This window comes from Hemitrygon akajei, chromosome 7, assembly GCF_048418815.1.
Source record: "Hemitrygon akajei chromosome 7, sHemAka1.3, whole genome shotgun sequence".
NCBI classification, from domain to species: domain Eukaryota; kingdom Metazoa; phylum Chordata; class Chondrichthyes; order Myliobatiformes; family Dasyatidae; genus Hemitrygon; species Hemitrygon akajei.
Window position 1 is genome coordinate 39900970 of NC_133130.1, and position 26451 is coordinate 39927420.

Genomic DNA, 26451 nt, shown 5'->3' on the forward strand with positions numbered 1-26451 from the left:
GATTGGACCAGCCCAGGATATTGGTGATGTTCAGCCCCAGGAACTTGAGAATTGAAGCTCTCTGAACTACCACAACCCTGGTGTACATAAGCAGGAGCATGTACACTACCCCACTTCCTGAAGTTAATGATCAGTTCTTTTATCTTGCTGTCACTGAGGGAAAGGTTGTTGTCATGATATCACATTACTAAGATCTCTGTCTCCTTCCAGTAGCCTAACTCATCATTATTTGAGATACGGCCCACTATAGTGGATGCTATCTGAAAACTTGTGAATGGAGTCAGAGCAGAATTATTCTGTGCAGTCATGAATGTAAAGGGAGTAGAGTAGGGGGTTGAAGATGAAGCCTGGTGGGCACCAGTGTTGAGAATAATTTTAGTGGCAATGTTGATACCTATTCTTGCTGTTTGCAGTCCATTAGTCACAATTACTCAAAGATCCAGTTGTAAAGGGAGGTGTTGAATCCTGGGTTTAGGAAGTCTAAAATGAGAGCTTGGATTTATAGTATTGAAGGTGCAGCTGTTGTCAATAAAGATAGTCTAAAATAATGACAGTCCAGCTGACCCAGAGATGACTGTGGGGCCAGGCAGATAGCATTGGCTGTAGACCTGTTTCAGGAGTAGTTGTATAGCAGTGGGTCGATGTTGCTTGGGAGGCTAGGATTAATGACGTGATCGTCACTGTGCAAAAATTCCAGGAAATATGCAGGGGACAGCATCAATCATTACATAAGTTGTCCCCAGGCTTCCGATCATTTGAACTGTGCATAACACATTTACCTCAGAAATGTGGCCATCATGGAAATTGCCAGCAGGCTGAAGGTATCTACCAGCCCCACAGCAGTCATAAAGTCCATAACTTTACTCCAAATGCTCATTTGTATGCATTGACTGTACATATGTTGGATGTTTGTAATCTGGGGGGGGGGGGGGGAGGCGCTGCCTATTCATGGCATTTTTTTAACCTTGCAAAAGCATTAGACTTAATTTATTGAGAGGTGTAGTGAAGAATTTTTCTAAATTTGTCTTCACTCATTAAATGGTCTGCATTTTACATCTGCTGTGACAGTGAAAGAGGTAATCTATCTATCCTCTGTTTTCATAACCTGTCTGCAACCTTTGGCACAGCTGAAAAAACCATTCCACTCCAACACTTCTCTATTGACAACCAGCTATAATCAGGCATAATAACTTTACAAGGCTTCTCTGCAATAAAAGATACAAGGGGCTAAATGAGTCAGGAACAATACCAAAATGCCAGATAAATTAACTTCCAGCCAACTATTGGACATACAGACAAGCTACGGTTAGATTTATCCCAGCTGTGATAGCCTTGCTTCTGTTCTTTTGGCAGCTGTTATATTTTGCATATTTGTGATGCTATCTCTAGTGACACATTGTTCTAACACTTGGCCTGAACAAAGAAATATATCCTGCAGAATAAATTAAGATACTGCTTTTGTTCCTGCAGGTAATCACCATTATAAAAATACAGTTGCGTGGTACTTCCTTTGAAAGTATGGCTTGGATTGTTTCCTAAGAAGGCATTTTAGTTTTGGTCACACCACCATACTTGTTGGCTATTCTTTGACTGTCTCTGGCTCTGAGAATTTAATCCTGTCTTGATAAGTCAAACTGTTTTATTACTAAAGATTAGAGTTATCTTTTGCTAATGAAAAATGAAGTTGGCTGAAGGTTTTTATTCCACCCCATTGTTCCTTTTACATTATACTGTTTTTAAACTTGTACATTTAAACTGATGGAAGTAGGCCGCAACTGCCCTCTGAAATGGTGCCACAAAACACTCCCTTCAATAACACTGGACAAAAAGTTTTTTCAAAAGTATTGCTTCCTCAGAATTTCTTTTGTTTATGATAGACCGCTTGAAACTGAACACAAATATAATTTCAGATGACTTGTATCACGTAGGAATTCGGAGAAACAAGAAATTAACTTCTATTGAATACAGCACATTTAATTGCATAACGGTGCTGACACTTTGCAATAGCTCAATTAAGCTAAAAATGTTTTGCTGATTTTTGTTTGTAACTCGGTGTCTGAGGCTTCTCACTTCAGTGTCCAACAATAATCAGCAAGTATTGATGGATTCCAGTTGCCTAATACTGTTTCTCCATGACTGCAATGTCCTGGTGAAGCCTTGCACCATGCTCGTCACTGACAGCATCAGGATTTGCAGGGAAGATGTCTGAATGAGAATGCAGAAAATGAATCTTCAGTGACATGTTGCACTTCTTGGTTTCATATACTTGAAGCATTTTGTCAAGCAGCTGCACAGAGTTTGGTGCTCTGTAGCTGAACTGTAAACTTTCAGCAACTTCTTGAATGCATTCGATGTGAATTTCTCCTGTCCTACTAGACCTACTTCGAATTGCCTGTCATTGATGACCTGTTGGATTTGTGGACCTTAATCTTGGCAACAGTTATTCTGACCTGAATTATGAATTGAAATAACAAATGTAGGCGAGATTTAAAAAAATGGTGTGTGATAGAGAAATTTCATGGTGATTTTCATTATCAGCAGCCTAAGTCCATAGAATTCAGGAAGCCAGATCTTCGTTGTCCAGTGTAATGATGAAATCAAAGTCTTCCTAGTGATATGCAAAACTCTTGAATGAATAGAGACAAACTTTAAGTGCCGGTGGTTTAAATAAAATATGCAGTAACCCGCTTTCCTTTGAATTATGTCATGCATTAACTAACTCATTATTAACTTCCTCATTTCACAACTTCCCTGAGCTACAGATTTCTTTTTTTGAGAATTGTGGTGCAAAGATAACACTATGAGTAGCTGTGAAAAGCAAATACAGATTATCTTTTGATTAATGTAACTGAGACATAATCATGAAGAAAGCTTTCAAAGATAAGAGCAGTATCACATAATATATTTTAACCTTCCAATTAAAGGCACGCCGAATGCCAGAGTAGAATGCCGCAGGGTTGTTTGACTATTGGTCTTTACTAAATCAGTCTTTACTGGTAAGGAAGGTAGCAAAACAGATCTAATTTCAAAAGCTCAGTTGGATTATTAATAAATCATTGTGCAGCATGCCAAAGACTGTTTCATCGGTACTTGGATGTTTAATAGCACACATGTCATTGAACTTGACCAAATTGGGGGTGTAGAGTGTGACAGCACACAGCCTTTTTCCAAAGAAAAGGGAACCAAAAGTTTAGAGGGCATAAGTTTAAGGTGAGAGGGGAAAGATTTAAAAGGGGCCAGAAAGGGTAACTTCTTCATATAGAAGGTCGTGCATATATGGAATGAGCTTCCAGACAAAGTAGTTAAAACAGGCACAATAATTACATCTAAAAGACAGTTTGCTAATAAAATATTAAGGTAAGATTTGGAGAAATACTACTCAATAGCAAATGTTATTATCTCAGATGGACACCTTATCTGGCATTGATGTGTTGATCCAAATGGTCTGTTTCCATGATTTATAATTCTCTGTCTCTAGTTGACGTTATCTTAGGAATAATTTTTTGTGAACTGTGCCACTGCAGATCATTCTGAGAAAAATAGGAAAATGGTTCAAGACAGACTAGATGGGCCAAAAGGCTTGTTTCTATGCTACAGTTTGCTATAGCTCTATGACTCTTATCTGGGACCAGGTTTGTGGAATTGAAGGGAAAATGTGCCAAGGGATTAAGGAGAGGAACTTAAATTGAAGGACTTTGGGGAGTGGCTCAAATGGTGGTGGAGCTTGCAATTGTTCAGAGGCAGGCAGTGAGTTGTGCGTCAGAGGTCACAGGTCAGGGCGAGCCCAGTACATTGTGGCCTCAGTTGCAGAGTGGAGGAAGTGACTGCATTAGGAGAGATAAGTCAGGGTTATGCAACAGACAGTATAAAGTACCCAATCAAATTATTAGAAACATAGAAAATATACAGCACAATACAGGCCCTTCGGCCCACAAAGCTGTGCCGAACATGTCCCTACCTTAGAACTACCTAGTGCCTTACCCGTAGCACTTTATTTTTCTAAGCTCCATGCATCCATCCAGGAGTCTCTTAAAAGACCCTATCGTTCCCGCCTCCACCACTGCCAGTGACAGCCCATTCCACTCTCTGCGTAAAAAACTTACCCTGACAACTCCTCTGTACCTACTTCCAAGCACCTTAAAATTATGCCCTCTCATGCTAGCCATTTCAGCCCTGGGGAAGAGCCACTGACTATCCACATGATCAATGCCTCTCATCATCTTATACAACTCTGTTAGGTCACCTCTCATCCTCCGTCGCTCCAAGGAGAAAGGGCCAAGTTGACTCAACCTGTTCTCATAAGGCATGCTCCCCAATCTAGGCAACATCCTTGTAAATTTCCTCTGCACCCTTTATATGGTTTCCATGTCCTTCCTATAGTGAGGTGAACAGAACTGAGCACAGTACTCCAAGTGGGGTCTGACCAGAGTCCTATATAGCTGTAACATATCACCAAGACCAAGGAGATGGTGGTGGACTTTAGGAGATCTAGGCCTCATATGGAGCCAGTGATCATTAATGGAGAATGTGTGGAGCAGGTTAAGACCTACAAGTATCTGGGAGTACAGTTAGACGAGAAGCTAGACTGGACTGCCAACACAGATGCATTGTGCAGGAAGGCACAGAGTCGACTGTACTTCCTTAGAAGGTTGGCGTCATTCAATGTCTGTAGTGAGATGCTGAAGATGTTCTATAGGTCAGTTGTGGAGAGCGCCCTCTTCTTTGTGGTGGCGTGTTGGGGAGGAAGCATTAAGAAGAGGGACGCCTCACGTCTTAATAAGCTGGTAAGGAAGGCGGGCTCTGTCGTGGGCAAAGTACTGGAGAGTTTAACATCGGTAGCTGAGCGAAGGGCGCTGAGTAGGCTACGGTCAATTATGGAAAACTCTGAACATCCTCTACATAGCACCATCCAGAGACAGAGAAGCAGTTTCAGCGACAGGTTACTGTCGATGCAATGCTCCTCAGACAGGATGAAGAGGTCAATACTCCCCAATGCCATTAGGCTTTACAATTCTACCGCCAGGACTTAAGAACTTTTTAAAAGCTATTATTAATGCTTTTTGAGATAGTGATTTAGATGCATATCATATTTTTTACTGAGTTAAGTACTGTATGTAATTAGTTTTGCTACAACAAATGTATGGGACATTGGAAAAAAAGTTGAATTTCCCCATGGGGATGAATAAAGTATCTATCTATCTATCTATCTATCATTACTTCTTGGCTCTTTAAACAAAATCCCACAATTAATAAAGGCCAATGCACCTTATGCCTTTTTAACGTCAGAGTCAACCTGCATAGCAGCTTTAAGTGCCCTATGGTCTTGGACCCCAAGATCCCTCTGATCCTCCACACTGTCAAGAGTCTTACCATTAATACTATATTCTGCCATCGTATTTGACCTACCAAAATGAACCAGTTCACACTTATCTGGGTTGAGCTCCATCTGCCACTTCTCAGCCCAGTTCTGCGTCCTATCAATGTCCTGCTGTAACCTCTGGCAACCCTCCACACTATCCACAATACCTCCAACCTTTGTGTCATCAGCAAATTTACTAACCCATCCTTCCACTTCCCAATCCAGGTCATTTAGAAAAATCACAAAGAGTAGGGGTCCCAGAACAGATCCCTGAGGCACTCCACTGGTCACCAGCCTCCATGCAAAATATGACCCATCTACAGCCACTCTTTGCCTTCTGTGGGCAAGCCAGTTCTGGGTCCACAAAGCAATGTCCCCTTGGATCCCATGCCTTTTACTTTCTCAATAAGCCTTGCATGGGATACCTTATCAAATGCCTTGCTAAAATCCATACACACTACATTAGAGCATTGTGTCTAAATCTAGGAGTTTTCATGAAGGGATATAACTTAATGTTGATGTTGTTGAGAGGAGTGGAAAAAGACATTGTGTAGACTAGGTATCTACTCCTTATAACTCTTTAATGACAATAACAACATTTTGTGTGGTTAATATAACAATACTCCTATATCTAAAGAATTAAGATGCTGGTTTTGAAGAGGATTCAAAAGGAGATAACTGGCTAAGTTTGAGAAGTGAATGCTTGATTTGAACCCTCTGTATTTGAAGACTTTGGCACTGATGTTGGGACAAAGCGACAGGAAGATAATGTTGACAGCAAGAAAGCAGAGAAAATGAAAAAGATGGACACATTAATCCTGGCATTTCTGAAGATTATCCTGTCTATTTTTCACTGGAGAATGAGGAGCTTATGTAAGGTCAATGTAGACGGTCATTTTCCCAGAGACAGGGAATCAAGTACTAGAGGGCAAAGGCTTAAAGGTGAGAACAGAGAAATTTAATAGGAACTTGAAAGGTAATTTTTTTCTGGAAAATGCATGTACAATACAACTCTTAATAATCGCCTTCTCCAGATAGCTATGAAATACAGAAAAACCACTGGATCCATAGAAAGAGAAGACATCACCCTCACCCTCCCCACGTGAAAAGGAAAAGGAAGCAAAACTCACAAACCCCAAACCCCCTCCCTAACAAAAAACTAAATGATCGCCCACAGGGAAAATGACAGCTGGAACACCAAACACCAACCCCTCCCTCACACTAAACCCAACAGAGCACCCATTTGGAAAAATGCAGCCAGAACATCAAAAGCTGCAAACCTCCAAACCCCTCACTCTCAGATAAAATGCGACACCAAACCGCCAACCCCCTCTCCTGCAAAAGAGAACAACACCAAACCCCCAAGCCCCTCTCCCACACACAAAAGCCAACAGATCGCCCACACAGGAAAAAAACAACAGGAGGGCACCCAACCCGAAAAACCAATCGGCACCAAGAGAGAAAACAAAGAAGATGTATAAACTACAGTCCAATAATCTCATAAGTCTCAGAATTTCAAAAACATCCTCCCATCAGAACCAAGGAGAGTGGCCTCTCGAGCTCAGTCCTTCCAGGAAGAGCATCCGCCACGCAACTGACCTGCAGCCTTCCGAACGCCGCCAACCCAATGACCAACTGCCGGCAACCCATGGCCTCTGTGGAGAGCTAGTCCTGACCTCCTCCTCATTCATCCTGAAGCTTCCTCAAGGCTTCGAAATGGAGGCAACCATGGTCCCTGTTCTTCTGCTGGAGGCAGCCTGTGCTCGCAGTCCTCTCCAGGGGCAGCAGAGTGCCAGAACTCTCAGTCAAACTCCCGATCTGCACATCACAGGCTCCTTCAGTCTCCAAACACAATCAGGACAAGAGAACAAGCAGAAGGCATAGAAGAAGTGAAATAATTGAAGACATTGGCCATCTGGAAGATGTTCCCAAAGAATCGTTGTTCGCTGGCACCATCTTGACCGGAATTTGTTAGTTGTTACTGTGTTGTCTGTTATGGTATTGTCGTGTGCTTATGCTTGGCACCGAATTACGATCAATTCTGGCGAGTTTCGCGTACTGGCAATAAAGTGATTCTGATTAGACTGAAGGACTTTTGAGGAAAACTTAAGCCTAGTGGTTAGCGCAAAAACGAAGTGTGTTATGGTAGCGTCACAGTCAGTGCAACACTATTACAGCTCCTGGCATCTGAGTTCGGAATTCATTTCCTGACGCTGGCTGGAGGAAGTTTGGGTCTCCTTTCTGTGAGCGTGTAGCTTTCCTCCGGGTGCTCCAATTTCCTCCCACAGTCCAAACAAGTACTGAGTGGTCAGTGAATTGGTCATTGTAAATTGCCCCATGATTAGGCTCGGGTTAAATCGGTGGGTTACTGGGTGGTGCAGCTCGGTGGGCCAAAAGGGCCTGTTCTGTGCTGTATCTCTAGGTAAATAAATAAGCCATTTTCATTTGAGAATGATTGTATTCTTTTCTTAAATAGGAGGAGGACCAGCAAAGCACTGGAGTCAGAATTCATGGCTTCACATGGCCCAGAATTCAATATGTCGTCCCACTTCTTGTACTTTTAAACTTTGCCTTTGTTTTTGATGCAGTATACTCAAAGATAAGTCTGTGCCAGTGATAAAACCCTTTAAATGGAAACATTTCAGCAGCAATTCCATATATTCTGTAATTGGAAAGTATGTTTAGTAGATAAGTTATTTCACTAAAATTTAATGTGATGTGTGTATTTTTGTTAGTGTATTAGTGTAATATCACTATATTAATTATTAATTCATAATATTACTATATTTTATAGAGTATAAATTTTCTTAGCTGCTACCGAAGTAATATCTGCTGGACTTTTGACACTGAGGTCAATATTCCCAAGTTTTACCCCACCAGTGAGCAGGTGAAACAAACAGCTTTTCTAGGAAGGAAGCTGACACCAATCAAAAGGCACTTTACCAAGTCTGGGAAGAGTTCATTAACAGCCTTGCTGGTTTCTTCAAGGATTCATGATGATAAATTTGCATAGTTAGCTGTTGGGGAGAGAGCAGCGAGTTTCTCATATTTCATGTCATCTCTTGTGTATCTATCGCTCTTAATTGAAATGAGATTGTCACTCTCTGTGGAGATCTTTGCGGGCTTTAATTTGCTACGCAGAATGCAAATTATTTGATATTCATTAGCATATAAAGCCTGCAGAGCCAGTTACATCTAAGATCCTGTCATTTCCCAATTAATTTTTTGGGGCTACAATCAAATTGCTTCAATATTTAAACTTGGAGTGCTCGGTTCAAACAGGCCATGGCAACTTTTCTGTATTATTGTCCTCCAATCCAAACAAGCATTATTAACTGCTGAAGGCATAAAAATATATAAAATTTTTAAACTGCTAAACTACAAACTGGCCATTCTGCTGCTGCCATTTAGCACAGCAATGAAGGTCCTCCATCTCTGGTGGTGTTCAGGGCTTCCTTCATCAGATCAGCAGCATCCTCTTCGTTTTCCCTACTCTCAGTCTCACAAGTGCTGGGTGGTGACTCAGGAACACCATGGTACTCAGATACCGAAAGAACCTTCATTGCTGGTTCCATAACAATTTTGTTTTACCAGCCAGGGTTGTTATCTCTGAACTGAACCCCCAGACCTGGAGGACCAGTGGACCACTATTATTCTAGCCTCTACCCTTTGACCTGTTTGACATGGGTGACCTTATCAGGAGCCAAAGCATAAAGCCCTGACTTCAGCCAACATAGCTCTTCAGGTTATTGAGGCACGCAAGCCCTCAAACCCTGTGACAAGGTTGTGGTCCTCTTGAAGGCTTTAAACTGTGTAAAGAGACATAATTTTATGTCACTATTTCAGAGTGATCTCAATCAACTTTGATATAACAGACAGACATACTTTATTGATCCTGAGGGAAATTGTGTTTCGTTACAGTTGCACCGACCAAGAATAGAGTAGAAATATAGCAAAACAAAACCAGAAATAATTAAATAATAATAAGTAAATTATGCCAAGTGGAAATAAGTCCAGGACCAGCCTATTGGCTCAGAGTATCTGACATTCCGAGGGAGGAGTTGTAAAGTTTGATGGCCACAGGTAGGAATGACTTCCTATGACGCTCAGTGTTGCATCTCGGTGGAATGAGTCTCTGGCTGAATGTACTCCTGAGCCTAACCAGTACATTATGAAGTGGATGGGAGACATTGTCCAAGATGGCATGCAACTTGGGAAATTTATAGATCAGCATGAGATATGTATAGGAATATGAAATTCTGAAAAATATTTGTACATACAAAGATTGTGTTTTCGAGAATGACACTGTCAGTAACAATTTTCCAATTATCTAATGTGTTGCTCTGTTTATTTACAGGGGAGTAATAGGTAAACAAGGATACCAGTGCCAGGGTAAGAGATGGCTCTCAAATTCTTGTGCTATCAAGTACTCAATATTATCATTGTTTTTGCTGACTATCCAATGACAATGGGATGTGTGCCAAAACAAAAGTGTAGTCCAATGTTGCTAGGTTTCAGGATGGTCAATATTGAATTTGTGAAATTTATCACCATTTACTTGTGACAGGAAATCATGTAGGAAATGTTCTTATTAATATTGGAACAGATTGCTCCGATCTGAAAGTACCAGCAGAAAGAAATATTTACTTTGTCAATTGAACACTGGTTGAAGAGCTATTATGAATGTGGCCGATGGCCATTTTTGCTTTCAGTCCAGTACCAGTAGGAGAACTATGAAGAATCAATGAACGAGGTTGGAAGATTTAATCATAAATGTTTCTACTTAACAGCGTTATTGAATTCTCTATTTCCTGAACCTTCCAGAAGTTGCTAATGTAAATATCAGTGAATTGTTTACAGGGGAGTAAATACCACAGCAGGTGGGAAGGGAAGAGAATGAATATTCTCAAATTCTGGTAGATTAACAAGTAAAAGGTAGAAACATATCTTGTATCTGAGAAAACCCTTTACTATTTTGGAATGGTAAGTGTAAATGTTGAATAAAAAATAACTAGTTAAAGGAAATTACTGGGGAGAGATTGTCATGAATGTGAGGGAGTATCCATATTCTTTTTCTTGCTGGGTGAGATTCCTGGAGAATAAATGTAGGCCCACAATTTATGAACAATTTTGAACCAAGCATAATGTTATTGTCTCACGCACTGCCACCGCCCCCCCCCCCGCCCCCCCCCCCCCCATCCCCAGTAGTTGCTCTGTCCACCTTTCTGTGTCGGTCTTATCCAACTGTACGATTTAATTAATGTTTTTTAATATACACTTACTGTAATTTAAAGATTTTTATTATTATGTTTTGCAATGTACTGCTACCACAAAACCTCAAATTTCACGACAAGAACCAGTAATATTAAACCTGATTCTGAGTCTGTGACTACTTTCAGCTCTAGTTATGAACCAGTTAGTGTTTTGTGCAGTTACAAAGGCAAGTATCCAGTATGGCTTATTTCCTTCGCACTCACAAACCCCGCAGCTTATCACAACACTCTGAGATTTTCATGTTCTTCTCCATATCTCTGTCCCCCAGCAATTTGCAAAAGGGATTATTTGAATATTTTATAAATATATGATCAATCAACTAATTTTCTATCCATACTCTTGTTAATATTTTAGATTAATTTTCTGTTGTAATGAAATATACCCAGGATTGATTTAATCAACTTTCAGCCTTCCACTGTTCAGCTGCACTTATCCGATCCACAAATTGGATATTTTCTGAGAGAAAGAGCTCCCGGCAATTTACGTTGAAACAAGAAATCCAAGTAGACTGTTCAACAAAAATATTCTGGCAGACATAATTAACAGTATTTTCCCCCTTTGTGCTTATAGCAGATGTTGAGAAATTGACCTTAAATCTGAGGTAAATTGATAAAGTGTTGACCTGTGTTAATATATCATTCATTTTACTGGCACTTTAATGAATTAAAATAGAAGCTGGCTTCTTTTTCCCAAACTGGCTGCCATTTAGATAATTGCAGCAACAAGAACATTGGACGTAATTACAGCCCACGGTTCTTTCTGTGCATGCTATTGTTCTTTTGTAAAGAACAAAGCATCGGAAACAAATATTGTTCAGCTCATTTATCCAAGATCAAGTTTGCTTGATGAATTTTAGAATATTTTATTGAAACTGAATGAAGCTGCCCTTCCAGACACAGTGACACGCTTTGTTGGATTGATAAATTGATGGGTCATAGTGGATAATCAAGGCCAATCCGAAAAGAAGAAGAAAACAGTGAAGTAAATCGGGAATGATTAAGTGCAGCTAAAATAAATGTGGTCAATAAAACAGAGAACATAAAATATGTAGTTCATACTACAATAGTATTTTGATGCTCATGAATGATACTTTTCAAATTAGAACAGAAGGGATGAAAATGCCAAATTGTATTTGTGATGGGATGCAAAATTGTCAGTGCCTTTAACTATGTCAAGTTAAAACACTTTCCATATGCTTATGATGATCATCTTACATTTTATCATTTTATTTATTAAGAGAAAGAAAATAAACTGTAAATTAAGCAAATGTAATAAAATCTTGATTGCTGACAATTCTAGTTGATGGATTGAATTGTAATTGCTGGTGTGTGTTGGTTCAATTGAGGTTTTCCCCCTTAACAGATACTCATTGAGGTTTAAAAGCATTATAAACCAAGGATTTTCCATTTGCGTTTACAGTTTGCACTTGTGTGGTACATAAGCGATGCCATGAACTTATCATAACCAAGTGTGCTGGCTTGAAGAAGCAAGAAACGCAGGATGAGGTATATACTGTATTTTACATGATGTAATTATATCTGGTGGGATATTGCACAACCATGGTTGGGGGGGTCGCGGAAGAGATGAAGAGTAACACAATGCTTTTCTGTCATATTGTTGCAGTAAATGGCACAATTGTAAACCTCTTGTAAATTTAAAAAAGATAATAGAATGAAGAAAGGTTGTTTTAATATCCCATGCAAAGCTTATTGAGAAAGTAAGGAGGCATGGGATACAAGGGGATCTTGTTTTGTGGATCCAGAGTTGGCTTTCTCTCTGAAGGCAAAGTGGGGTCATAGACGGGTCATATTCTGCATGGAGGTTGGTGACCAGTGGTGTGCCTCAGGGATCTGTTCTGGGACCCCTTCTCTTCATGATTTTTATAAATGACCTAGATGAGGAAGTGGAGGGATGGGTTAGTAAATTTGCTGGTGTTGTGGATAGTCTGAAGGGCTGTCAGAGGTTGCAGTGGGACATTGATAGGATGCAAAACCGGGCTGAGAAGTGGCAGATGGAGTTCAACCCAGATAAGTGTGAAGTGGTTCATTTTGGTAGGTCAAATATGATGGCAGAATATACAATTAATGGTAAGACTCTTGGCAATGTGAAGGATCAGAGGGATCTTTGGGTCCGAGACTATAGAACACTCAAAGCTGCTGCGCAGGTTGACTCTTTAGTTAAGAAGGCATACGGTGCATTGGCCTTCATCAACTGTGGGATTGAGTTTAAAGCTGTGTAAAACCCTGGTCAGACCCCACTTAGGTGCTCAGTTCTGCTCACCTCACTACAGGAAGGACGTGGAAACCATAGAAAGGGTGCAGAGCAGATTTACAAGGATGATATCTGGATTGGGGAGCATGCCTTGGAAGAATAAGTTGAGTGAGCTTGGTCTTTTCTCCTTGGAGTGATGGAGGATGAGTGGTGACCTAATAGAGGTGTATAGGATGATGAGAGGCATTGATCGTGTGGATAATCAGAGGCTTTGTCCCAGGGCTGAAATGGCTATCATGAGAGGGCACAGTTTTAAGGTGCTTGGAAATAGGTAAATAGGAGATGTCAGGGGTAAGTTTTTTATGCAGAGAGTGGTGAGTGCATGGAATGGGCTGCCAGCGACGGTGGTGAAGGAGGATACGACAGGGTCTTTTAAAAGACTGCTGGATTGGTACATGGAGCTCAGAAAAATAGAGGGCTATGGGTAACCTAGGTAATTTCTAAAGTAAGTACATGTTTGGCACAGCATTGTGGACCGAAAGGCCTGAATTGTGCTGTAGGTTTTCTGTGTTTCTGTTTATCCCTTGCACTGGGTAAGAGTGTAGCATAGTTACATTTCTCTTCATGTTCTGCTGCTACCTAGAAGAATTCCTCTTGCCACGAATCACATCATCACTTATCATTTCCAGTTAGTCACCTTATCTACATACAATCAGGCTATTAACATTAAGTTAATTTTATGTATATACAGCTAAACTCAATTATTTCTACATTGTGTTTTATAGGATTGCTTTTGTGTTTATATTTATAGTTTTTATGCTTATTGTATTGATTTTATGCTGCACTAGATTCAGAGTAACAATCATTTCATTCTCTTTTACAGTCATGTTCTGAACAACGGCAATAAACAGTCATGAATCTTGAATGTTTCCAATTACTTCCAAGAACTGTTTGGAATAGAGTTTTCCGATGTCGGTTCAGAATCTTTAGCCGAAATGCACTATTTCTGTTTTCTTTCTGCGCAGGTGGGCTCTCAGCGCTTCAGTGTCAACATGCCTCATAAATTTAGCATTCACAATTTCAAAGTACCTACGTTCTGCGATCACTGTGGTTCTTTGCTCTGGGGTTTCATGAAGCAAGGATTACAATGCAAAGGTAAGAAATCTGGATTCAGTGTTTCTTTAGCAGGCTTTCTCATATTGCAAGGATATTGAAGGTGCTAAAGTAAAATAAACTGTCGGAAACTCGCACCTGTCATGACGTTCTTCTGCTTCAGATCATGAATGTTAATCATCCATCAGTTACTTTCACGTGATTACATTTTAATGATTAAGTTCTTACAGGATCATGATGGCTTTGGACAGATGAATTGCTCAAGGTGCAGGAATATTGATTGCAAAGTGACAGGCAAAAGATTTAAGGTGGATGTGAAGGGAAACCTTTATGCACAGGTCTGGTTGGTTCGGGCAGGGTTCTGATCTGAAACTCTTAACTCCTTTACCTGTATGGCAGGAATGATCTCAGATGCACATTTTAACAGAAAATGAATTATGTTTTTCTTTGTTTTTTTCTTTATTTGTGCTTCAGAATACTTAATGACAATTTTTAAATCCTGACTTGCCTTATCATTTACCAGAATTACCCATACAGTGGACTCATTACAATTACATCATTCACAACTAAACTGCAGATTCCTTCAGCACTGCAACAGTCTCCTTAAAAAAAAATCTGACCATCCTCAACTCTGAAATGTAGTAAACATCAGACAATTCTGTCCATCCTCAACTCTGAAATGTAGTAAACATCAGACAATTCCGTCCATCCTCAACTCTGAAATGTAGTAAACATCAGACAATTCCGTCCATCCTCAACTCTGAAATGTAGTAAACATCAGACAATTCTGTCCATCCTCAACTCTGAAATGTAGTAAACATCAGACAATTCTGTCCATCCTCAACTCTGAAATGTAGTAAAATCTCAGACAATTCTGTCCATCCTCAACTCTGAAATGTGGTAAACGTCTCAGACAATTCTGTCCATCCTCAACTCTGAAATGTAGTAAACATCAGACAATTCTGTCCATCCTCAACTCTGAAATGTAGTAAACATCAGACAATTCTGTCCATCCTCAACTCTGAAATGTGGTAAACATCTCAGACAATTCTGTCCATCCTCAACTCTGAAATGTAGTAAACATCAGACAATTCTGTCCATCCTCAACTCAGAAATGTAGTAAACATCTCAGACAATTCTGTCCATCCTCAACTCTGAAATGTGGTAAACATCAGACAATTCTGTCCATCCTCAACTCTGAAATGTAGTAAACATCAGACAATTCTGTCCATCCTCAACTCAGAAATGTAGTAAACATCAGACAATTCTGTCCATCCTCAACTCTGAAATGTATTAAACATCTCAGACAATTCTGACCATCCTCAACTCTGAAATGTAGTAAACATCAGACAATTCTGTCCATCCTCAACTCAGAAATGTAGTAAACATCAGACAATTCTGTCCATCCTCAACTCTGAAATGTATTAAACATCTCAGACAATTCTTTCGGTTGTCTTTGACTAACCTGCCCAAGTGTGGTGTCCTAAATGAGTTGGCATGGCTTTAAGGTGATGGGTAAAGAACTACAGACAGTCTGAGGAAGAGCATTTTACTCAAGGGATGGTTGCAATCTAGGATGCACTACCTGAGAGGTTGGTGGAAGCAGGCATTCTCACAACACTTAGTAATTCCAACAGATTTGTCAAACAAGATTTTCCCTTCAGGAAACCATGCTGACTTTGGTTGTTTTATCATGCATTATTTTAAGCCAAGTCGAAACCCATCTTTCCTGTAAATGTAAATTCTTTATAATCAGATTCATATGCTGCCAAAATATTTAGATGATTCTAATGATTCTAATTGGTCATTTAAAAAAAACATTGTTTGTGGCTGCAACCTTAGAATCAGAATCAGGTTTAGGTTGTTTTGTGTCAGCAGTACATTGTCGTACCTAGTAATTTTTACAGGCTATAAATTGCGATAAGAGGTACAGTGAATTCCAGTTAATTCGGACATGTTGGGACTAGTACATTTTGGCCAAATTAAACAGCTGCCCCAATTAGCTGAAGTTTCATAGAATTAGTTAAAAAGGTATAAAAGAGATAAGCAACCATTTAACTGAATAGCAAATTATATATGAAATACCAAACAAATTAGAACACGATGAATACTACTGCACTATTATAAAATTGTGTAAAAATTTCTTAATAGTTATCGACGGAGGAATTCATCCAGTGTACACGTTCTTTTGATCAGCTCAGACACCGAGTCCAATAGACTCAGTCAATGGTTGTATCCTCCAAATCTTCATTTTCATTGTTACATTCAGTACCTTCAAATTTTTTGTAGTTCCTAACTTGTTGAAGTGGTGAAGGTGGTTCATTTTTACTCCAGGCCGTTTCTGGCATCTCCGAACCTGAATGCTTAAAACTATGGTAGGCAAAACGGTTCTGAATTGTATTACTGCTTATTTCTCATCAACTTATTTCTGATCTGCACTGACTGTGATCTCCCAGTGAGGAGGTCAAGGATCCAGATGCAGAGGGATGTACAGAGGCCTAGGTTTTGGAGCTTGTTTATCAGAATGCTGAGCTAAAGATTAGTAAGCAGCAAACTGATGAACAGTAGCTATTCCTATTATCCAGTTGATCCACGGCCAAGTGAAGGGCCAGTGAGATTGCATCGACTGTAAACCTGGTGTGGCAATAGGCCCATTGTAGTGGATCCGTAAGACCATAAGATATAGGGGCAGTATTAGGCCACTCTGCCCATCGAGTCTGCTCTGCCATTTCATCATGGCTGATTTATTGTCCCTCTCAACCCCATTCTCTTGCCTTCTGCCCATAGTCTTTGACACCCTTAATAATCAAGGACCTAACCAAGGTTGTTGTGTAGGCAGGAGTTGATTCTGGCCATGACCAACGTCTCAAAGCACCTCATTACAGTAGATGTGAATGCAACTGGGTGACAGTCATTGAGGTAGCTCACAGTGCTCTTCTTGGGCCCAGGTATGAACGTCATCCTTTTGAAGCAGGTGGGACTATCTGACTGCAACAGTGAGAAATTGAAGATGTCTTGGAACATCCTCACCATTCCCACCAGATTTACAAGCTCGCTCTCCACTCCATATTGTCGAATATAGTACTCTGCTCCCTAGCTGTGTATATGTGGCTAGAGTTTTGGACTGTACTGTTCATTTTCCATCATAACTCCATCTACCTCTTCCTCCATCCCATTGTTTACTTCAGTAATCTGACAGATCCGAACTGAGCACCATTCGGTGTCAGGAGTCCCTAAGACTCCACATTGGGTCAGTGGCAACCCTGGTTTAACAAGGTGTGCAGAGCTCCAGGCAGGGAGCAGAGGCAGGCATGCGTGGAAAGCTGACATCCTGTCCTCCCACCCTTCGACCTCCTTCCTTCCTCCCTCCCGCTCCTAAACTGGGCAGAAGACACAAAAGCCCAAGAGCACGCACCACTAGACCCAAGTACAGCTTCTGCACTGTTGCTACCTGACTCATGAATGGAGCTCTCATACATGAAAAGATGTAATGTTATGGGCTGGAAAATAATTTAAATATATCTTTGCCGCTGGTGGAGTTACGTGCTCCTTCTGATCTCACTGTCCATTCTTGCACATTGTTGCTACATCATCAGTATGCAAAGTAACTTTATTTGTTTGATCTATCTCAGTAAGTTCTCGAAATAACCTTTGAATATAACCAAACTGCAATATTTCCCAATGTATTTGCAAATAAAAGCACAGTAACAGACATGAAATAACTTATCAGTGCTCAGAAAAAACTTGTGTTAGTTGCTGGGTTAGGTCTTAAACAAATTGCAGTTCTAGGTATTATACTGCTTTTCAACATAAAATAATCCAAAATTAATTTCTCAATTTAATGAAAGATAAAAAAACAGAAAACATGTAGAATTCACACAAATCTGTAGGTAATCAGTAAGAGTGATCATCTTATTCACTTGTCTAACAGAGAGTGATTGTCTTATTTGCTTTTCTTATGATTGCAAGATCCTTTTGGACATAGTTAATGTGGAATGCTGCAAGTCCAATTCATTGATTCTTCGGTGGGGACTAGACTTCAAGCCGCGGTGTTGCCCGTTGACAGCTGCCCAAGAGAGAAGTGTTGGATTCAGTGCGCTCTACCAGAGTGCCGGGGTGGTGTAGCGCAGTGTCCAAGCTGGGGTCAGTACTGCCCCTTAGTGGTCACTCAGCAGAGTACAAGCCATGTTGTGTTCATGGACCCAGGGTCTTGGAATAGATTTCTTTTGAGTGTAACTGTATTTTACCGATATCTTATATATGCTCGATGTGCCTTGTGCTGTGTGTGACTGTCAGTACTGCGTTTTGCACTTCAGTCTCAGAGTGGGACTGTTTCATTTGGCTGTATTCATGAGTGTTCAAGTGCGGTTGAATGACAATTAAATTTGAAATTGAGCTTGATTAACCTACCAATCGCAAACAAGAGAAACTCTGCAGGAGCTGGAAATCCAAGCAACACACACAATATGCTGGAGGAACTCAGCAGGCCAGGGAGCATCTGTTGAACAGAGTCCACTGTCATGATGAAACCACGCTCAAGTTGGAGGAACAACACCTTATATTTCGTTAGGGTAACCTCCAACCTGATGGCATGAACATTGATTTCTCAAACTTCTGGTAATGTCCCCCATTCGCCCCCACCCGCCCTTCACCATTTCCCATCCCCTTTTCCCTCTCTCATCTTATCTCCTTGCCCACCCAACGCCTCTCTCTGGTGCTCCTCCCCCCTTTTTCTTTCTTCCACGGCCTTCTGTCTCTGTCACCAATCAACTTCACAGCTCTTTACTTCACCCCTCCCCCACCCGGTTTCACCTATCACGTGGTGTTTCTCTCTCCCCTTCCCCCACCTTTTAAGTCTACTCCTCAGCTTTTTTCTCTCCAGTCCTGCCGAAGGGTTTTGGCCCAAAGCGTTGACTGTTCTCTTTTCCATAGATGCTGCCTGGCCTGCTGAGTTCCTCCAGCATTTTGTGTGTGCTAACCAACAAATGCAACTTTTGTGAGCTTAGCTGGCATGAATCTTAGCCAATGGTATTTCTGATTTATTGAATCTTGGAGTTACTGACAGTTCTCAGAACCTTGACATAACCTGAGGAACAGTTTTTAATGCTCAGTAGAAGATGATCAGGTGGTAATTTTTGTGGTTAGTCAGCTCCCAAGAGTCCAAACTCCCAAGGACTCGCGAGTTCCAACCTGTAGTTTATATCATGACAGAAGAGAAGGGCTTAGGGTAATATCGTATTGGTCTTCCAATATTTCATTTAATTTTGAATAAGTACACATAATGTTGCATGTAATCTTTGCTTTTATCTCAGTTATTTTATATTTTACTGTCTAATAAATGTGATAAAGGCAAGAAAACATGTTAAATACTTGTGAAAAAATTATACCATACGAGCATACGTGATATGAATTGGAAAGACAAGATGAGTGCATCTGCCTCATTTGAAGAGTTTTGATGCTCTGGCAGGCATCAGGATGGATGTATATGGCATCTGCAGGGTGCATTTAGTCTCTTGATGAAAACTGCTTTATACCAAAGTAAATCTTGTCACTATGACTTGAATAAAGGTATTCTGAAAAGCAATCGTACTATAGGATCCATATTTCATAAATCAAAATTCAAGGTACATTTATTATCCAAGTATGTATAATATATACAACCTTGAGCTTCGTCTCTGCACAGGACACACAGAACCAAGAGGCCCAGTAGAACCCATTAAAAAAGACTGCCAAACACCCAGTGAGCAGAGAAAAAGAAGCACGCAAAAAATAAAAGTAAGCAAGTCACATTCAGAACTGAAGTTCACAAAAGTGAGTCCGCAGCCATGAAGCCAGTCACACCTGCTGCAGGAGCCCCGTTACCTGCAGGCCACAGCCTCAGTTCAACGGAGGGACAAGTAAACATTGTGGAGCAGCGAGTCTCACACCTGTCTATCTTTCGCCTCTGGCACTGGCACCTGATTTTTAAAATCTGACCCAGAGCTTAGATCAGCCAAGCAGCAGGTCGTTTCTCAATCTTGGATCCGGTCCCGCTGCCTTAATTCGGCCCACTCCTGACCTTTACAATTAAAAATGTCATTCATATGACTCTTGTTAAAATGCATGTTGCTTGTGCAAACCTGGTTATGAAACTTGTTGACGGCATTATTGTCCAATTCAAAAGTGGTGGTAACATTTTTCAAAGAGTGAACTTGTACGAAGGTATTATAAGCCATTCTGGTTACCTATCCCCCTCTGCTACGTCAACACGGAGCACTGTGTTTTTGAACAAACTTTGTTCATCTTTTGACTTCTCCTTTTGTGATATTATTTAAAATTTTATCTGATAATGATTATGTGAAATGTTCTGGGCTGTTTTGCCAAATGAAATGTGCTGCTGTTATTTTTGAGCAGTGTTTTTTCATGGAGAATGTAAGTCTGGCTGTACCAACATACCCCACCAGATGGCAGTACAATGCAGATTATGTGAATGTTCTGAATGCTTTGTTTTATCATAAGGTCGTGAGAATTTCACAGTGAATGTCAAATCCTTTCTACAGTAGGCTAAAGGTTTGGTGCATAAAGGTGAATAAATGATTGGGAACAGACGAGGAGGAGGAAGAGAAAGGCCAAGGGAAATATTATAATTGGGAGAGAGAACAGTGATGAATGTAAAGAATTTAAGTATAAAGTTTTTAACAGATTGAACCGTAGTAAATAGTCGGGAATTAAAAAAATTGCGAAATCTTTTAACTAGTATTTAATTCTTTTAAACTTAAAAAGATCTATTAGATTGATGGTGCATATCATACATTCTTGTCTGGCCCAAGTTGGTAAGAGGCTCATTGCCCTACCCACCTATTTGTGACCCACTTTTACCTGGGGAAAGAATTTGATCCCTGAAGCAAACTCCTAATTATCAAGGCCCACTCACTGAAAAATTAAGCTCCATTCTCAGAAAGCTTTAATAACCAACAAAGTCATGCCCCACATTCACCAGTTATCAGAGCTGGAATGTCTCCAATAGCAACAATTATTCAAAATCAAGTAATAAGATAATACAACACCATCAGTTCTTAAGATATTTTAAATGTAATAAAATGATTGCTAGATATTTAAAATGATTACTTAAATTAACAATCAAATATGTTTATTAACTTATTGTTTAAAAATATGCATTTTCTGAAATAGACCACCCTGCCTTTAAGCCAGTCCCCTCCATTTAACCAAAAGCAGTTGGAGAACGTTGCGACAGATCTACTCAGCAGGCAGATGACACAGTGTACCCACCAGCTACAAAGACTTCCCAGAAAGCTGGGAAGTCCAGGTTCACACGAGGGACACTCAAACGTGGTTTGGATTGTCACTTTGGCGCTCCACCTAAAAAGGAAATTTTGCGGCATTGTGTTAATCAGCAGACCAAGAGATTCCAAAGCTGGTGAAATGAAAGTTAGCAATGTTTAGAATAAGAATGACTGGATTCTTTGAGTTCATAATTTTAAATTTCTCATGATATTGTTGTTGTTCAGTTGTTGAGTCGAGTCCAACTCTTCGTGATCTCATGGATTTTTCTTGCCAAATTACTGTACTGGGTTGCCATTTCCTTCTCCAGTGGACCATATTTAGCTTGACCTCTCTGCCACGGCCTGTCCATCCTGAGTAGTTCTACATGGCTTCACTGAGGCCCCCTCACCACAACAGGTAACGGTCCATGAGGAGGTTCTCATGATATACAGTCGGCCCTCCTTATCCGCGAGGGATTGGTTCCGGGACCTCCCGCGGATACCAAAAAACACGGATGCTCAAGTCCCTTATATAAAATGGCGTAGTATTTGCATATAACCGACGCACATCCTCCCATATACTTTAAATCATCTCCAGATTACTTACAATACCTAATACAATGTAAATGCTATGTAAATAGTTGTTATACTGTAATGATTAGGGAATGTTGACAAGAAAAAAAAACTATATGTTCCTCTCGCTCACAACACAAGCAGCGAACAAACGAGATGCAAGGCAAACAATGATCAAACCACGAGTAAAACTTTTAATCATCTCTAGATTACAGAACTTATAACACCTAATACAATGGAAATGCTATGCAAATAGTTGTTACTCTGTCTTGTTTAGGGAATATTAACAAGAAAAAAAACTGTACATGTTTTTCTTGCTCACAACACAAACAGTGAACGAACGAGACGTGAGGCGAACAATGATGAAACAACGAGTAAAACTTGTAACACCTGGACAGTAGTTGTTACGCTGTCCTGTTTACGGAATAAGGATGCTTTGGAGGAGGCACAATAATACTAAAGTCAGGAACTGTGGAGTTTGAGGGCTGAGGATCTTCAAGCCTTGAACATCGAGACTTCAGAATTGCAGATGCTTTAGTTAGAAATATTGTTATAGGAAGCTGTCTCTTCTTTTTCTTTGCATCATCAAACAAATATTGCAAGGTAGCCTTTCTCTTCTATGAGTTTCTTGAGCTGCTCTGTGAATGCTGCTGCTTGGCATTAGCCGATGCTGATTCTCCTGTGATCTTTACATTCTTGAGGCTGCAGCGCTTTACGTAGCCAGCCAGCCATCCCTTACTGGCCTTAAACTCTTTTCTCTCGCTCTCATCAACCCCGTCACAGTAGTGCTCAGAGAGACTAAAAGCTTCTTCACGTATAATTTGGCCATCGACAGGGATATGCTTCTGTGACATGTCCTCTAGCCACACACTCATTGAGAGACAGCACTTTACGCTCCCTCTTAGCCTTTGAGGAATTGCTTTGACCACGTAATTGCTTTTTAGGAGCCATTTTTTCACAGGAACAAAGTAGTGAACGAATGACACGCGAGGCGAGCAATGCTCGAACAACGAGTGCTGGAAGAGCACTTCCGGGTTTTCTCGATCCGCGGTTGGTTGAATCCATGCATGCGGAACTTGCGGATAAGGAGGGCCGAGTGTATAAGGTGACTATTTGGCCCATCGAGTCTGATTTGGATCACTTAACGATCGTATCAATCCCATTACAATTATGATTTCCCGACAACCTGCTTTAATTGACATGCCAGCCAACTCTCCTGTGATTTTCATAACCCCATCCATAGTAACCCCCACCTACGTTTACTGTAACCTGTTAATTTACAATCCAGCTCTTCATTGGGAGGAAACTGCAGCACTTTGGACAAACTAAAAGTTGAAGCACCTGGGGAAAACTAGTTCTGCCACAGCTCATGTTTTCCTTCACTCGTGTACAAAATGGTTATTGAGTCTGCCCCGGCTCAATTTAAGAGTAAAACAGCTAATATGACTAACCTGCTCTCGCCCCATATCTCTGCAAATTCTTTCCTTTCAGGTACTTATCCCACTCCCTTTTGAAAACTACAGCTGCGACTTTCTCCACTGTTCCTCATGGCAATGCATTACACACCTTAACTAGCTCTTTTGTTCCTCCTGTCATCTTTGGTTCTTTCGCCAATCATTTTACCCCTGTGGCTCCTTGACCTGAATTGAAAGTTTCCATTTACCTAACCTCTCTGTACTCGTAATCATTTTACATCAGATCACCTCACTATTTCCACTTTTAAAGAGGAGCTTTTTAGGTCAACTCATGACCCTCATCCCCTGAATCATTTTATTAAGTGTGTTCTGCGCCTTCTGTAAAAACTTTGCACCATTCCAGAGGAATGATCTGATCACAGGCAAACTAAAGCATACAATAGTTCATCAGGACTTTTCTTATACCCTGTCTCTCTATTTATAAAGCCCAATATCTACCATTCTACCATGACTTTTGCTTTTGCTTTCTCGACTGTCATTGGTCAGACTGCGCTTGGAGTATTGTGAGCAGTTTTGGGCCCCTTATCTAAGAAAGGATGTGCTGGCATTGGAGAGGGTTCAGAGGAGGTTCACAAGAATGATTCCAGGAATGACAGGGTTAACTTATGAGGAGTGTTTGATGGTTCTGGGCCTGGACTCACTGGAATTTGGAAGAATGAGGGAGTGGTCTCATTGAAACCTCTTGAATATTGAAAGGCCTCGATAGAGTGGACATGGAGATGTTTTCTATAATGGAGTGTTCTGGGACCAAGGGGCCCAGCTTCAGTAAACAAGGACGTCTCTTTAGAACAGAGATGAGGAGGATTTTTTTTTAGCCAAAGGTGGCGAATCTGTGGAATTCATTGCCACAGATGACTGCGGAGGCCAAGTCCCTGGGTATATTTAAAGCAGAAGTTGATAGGTTCTTGATGAGTCAGAGTGTCAAAGGTTTTGAGAAGAAGGCAGGAGAATGGGGTTGAGAGAGATAATAGATCATCCATGATGGAAAAACAGAACAGATTCAATGGGCCAAATGGCTGAACTTTGCTCCTATGTCTTTTGCTCTTATGATCTGAACATATGAAGAAACAATACAAACAAGAGGGCACAATCCTAAAATGGGATTACAAGTACGAATCATTGGGTTTATGTGCTTTGATGTTTGAAAATAGCAAAACAATGGAAGAAATTGCTGGGGACACGCAAGAGACTTTTATATCTTTCTTAGCGACAGCTGAGGTAATTGAAGCCGAGATGTTGGCTGATGCTGTGATTTCATTTAAGAAGTGCTGTATGGACAAACCAATAAAAGGGTAGGGCAGAGAGCCTAACATTAGTGGTAACTTTCTGGACTGCATTTTGAGAAGATTTAGAGCAATTGGAATGGCAAGGATTGATTCAGGGTAGTCAGCATGACTTAATGCATGGGAAAGCATGTCTCATGGATTTAGTTGTATTTTTTGAAGAGGTAATCAGTAGGGTAGATGAGAGTAGGGTAGTAGACGTTGTCTATATTGACTTTAAAAAGTCTTTTGACAAAGGCCTACATGGTAGACTTCACTAGAAGGTGAGAACACATAGGATCCAGAATGAATACAAGATTGGCTTGGTGGATAGAATTAGAGGAAGGGAGTGGAGGGTTGTTTTTCAGATTAGAGTTATAGAGTACTACAGTACAGAATCAATAAACCTGTACATGGACCATAGCCCCTTCCCCCCATACCTCTCCCAATTGTGTACTTATCCAAACTTCTTGTGAATATTTCAATCTAACCCACATCCACCACTTTCGCTGACAGCTCGTTCCAGACTCAAACCACCCTCTGAGTGAAGAAGTTCCCTCATGTTCCCCTTAAACTTTTCACCTTTCACCCTTAACCTGTGACCTTTAGTTCCAGTCTCAACAACACTCAGTGAAAAAAGCCTACTATCCGCACCCCTCATAATTGTGTGTATCTATATCAAATCCCTCATTCTCCTATGCTTCAAGGGATAAATTATTAACCCATTCAATCTTTCCCTATATCTCGGGTCCTCAAGCCCTGATAACTTCTTTGTAAATTTCCTCTGCACTCTTTCAATCTTACTCATATCTTTCCTGTGAGTAGGTGACCAGAACCGGGCACGATACTCCAAATTAGGTCTCAATAATGTCTTGTACATTAGAAGCATATAGCCAGTGGTGTGGCACAGGTATTAATCCTTGTTCCGTTGTTGTCAGTCATCTGCTATAACACTTTAGATCAGAATGCAGGTGATATAATTAGTAAGTTTACGGATGGCATGAAAATCGGCGGTAGTGGATGGTGAAAAAGGTTGTCTAAGATTGTAAAAACCCCCTTAAGGATCTGTAAGGTTATAACAGGATCGAGAGCAACTGGGAGAATGTGAAAAGGAATGGCAGTTGGAATTTAACTCAGACTAGTGTGAAGAAATTAAATTTGGGAAGTTAAACCAGTGCAGTGCTCACACAGTAATGACAGAGCCCTGGTGAGTGTTACAGAACAGAGAGATTCTACATGAAAGTGACGACACAAGTACACCAGAAGGTGATTGGTGCACATTTTGCATTCTTTAGATGGGGCATTGAATCTAAGGCTTTACATATCATATGAGAAATGTCTCAGACATCGGTGAGATTACACCTGGAATATTGTGGGCAGTCCTGGTCACCGTATTCTATGTAGGATGTGATTAAGCTAGTGAGGAGGCAGAAAAGATTCACAAGGATGTTGCTGGGACTAGAGGGTTTGGGCTTGAAGTGGAGACTAGATAGGATGGGACTGTTTCCCCCTGAAGTAACGGCAGCTAAGGGGCTGGCTTTAAAGTTCATAGTTCAAAGTAAAATTTATTATCAGGGTACATAAATGTCACCACATACAAGCCTGAGATTCTCTTTCTGCAGGCATACTTAGAAAATCTATAAAACAGTAGCTCTAAACTGTAAACAAACTGTGCAAATGCAGATATAAATAAATAGCAATAAACAGTGAGCATGAAATAACAATATGATAGAGTAGTTATTCCCTTTTGTTCAAGAGCCTGATGATTGAGGGTAGTAACTGTTTTTGAAGCTGGTGGTATGAGTCCTGAGGCACCTGTACTTTGTACCTGATAACAGCAGCAAGAAAAGAGCACGGTCTGGGTGATGAGAATCTTTGATAATAGATGCTACTTTTCTACAGCAATGTTTCATGTATATGTG

At 40.6% G+C, this 26451-nt stretch overlaps 1 protein-coding gene across 2 annotated transcripts in view; it reads left to right on the forward strand.

Moving 5' to 3' along the window:
• prkcea (protein kinase C, epsilon a) overlaps positions 1 to 26451 on the forward strand; it is a 602180-nt gene that overhangs the window by 330277 nt on the left and 245452 nt on the right. For both annotated transcript variants that reach the window (XM_073050688.1, XM_073050689.1), the window contains exons 4-6: positions 9717 to 9751; positions 12053 to 12138; positions 13870 to 13999. In XM_073050688.1, the coding sequence (XP_072906789.1) occupies positions 9717 to 9751; positions 12053 to 12138; positions 13870 to 13999 (251 nt within the window). The remainder of the gene's footprint in view (positions 1 to 9716; positions 9752 to 12052; positions 12139 to 13869; positions 14000 to 26451) is intronic.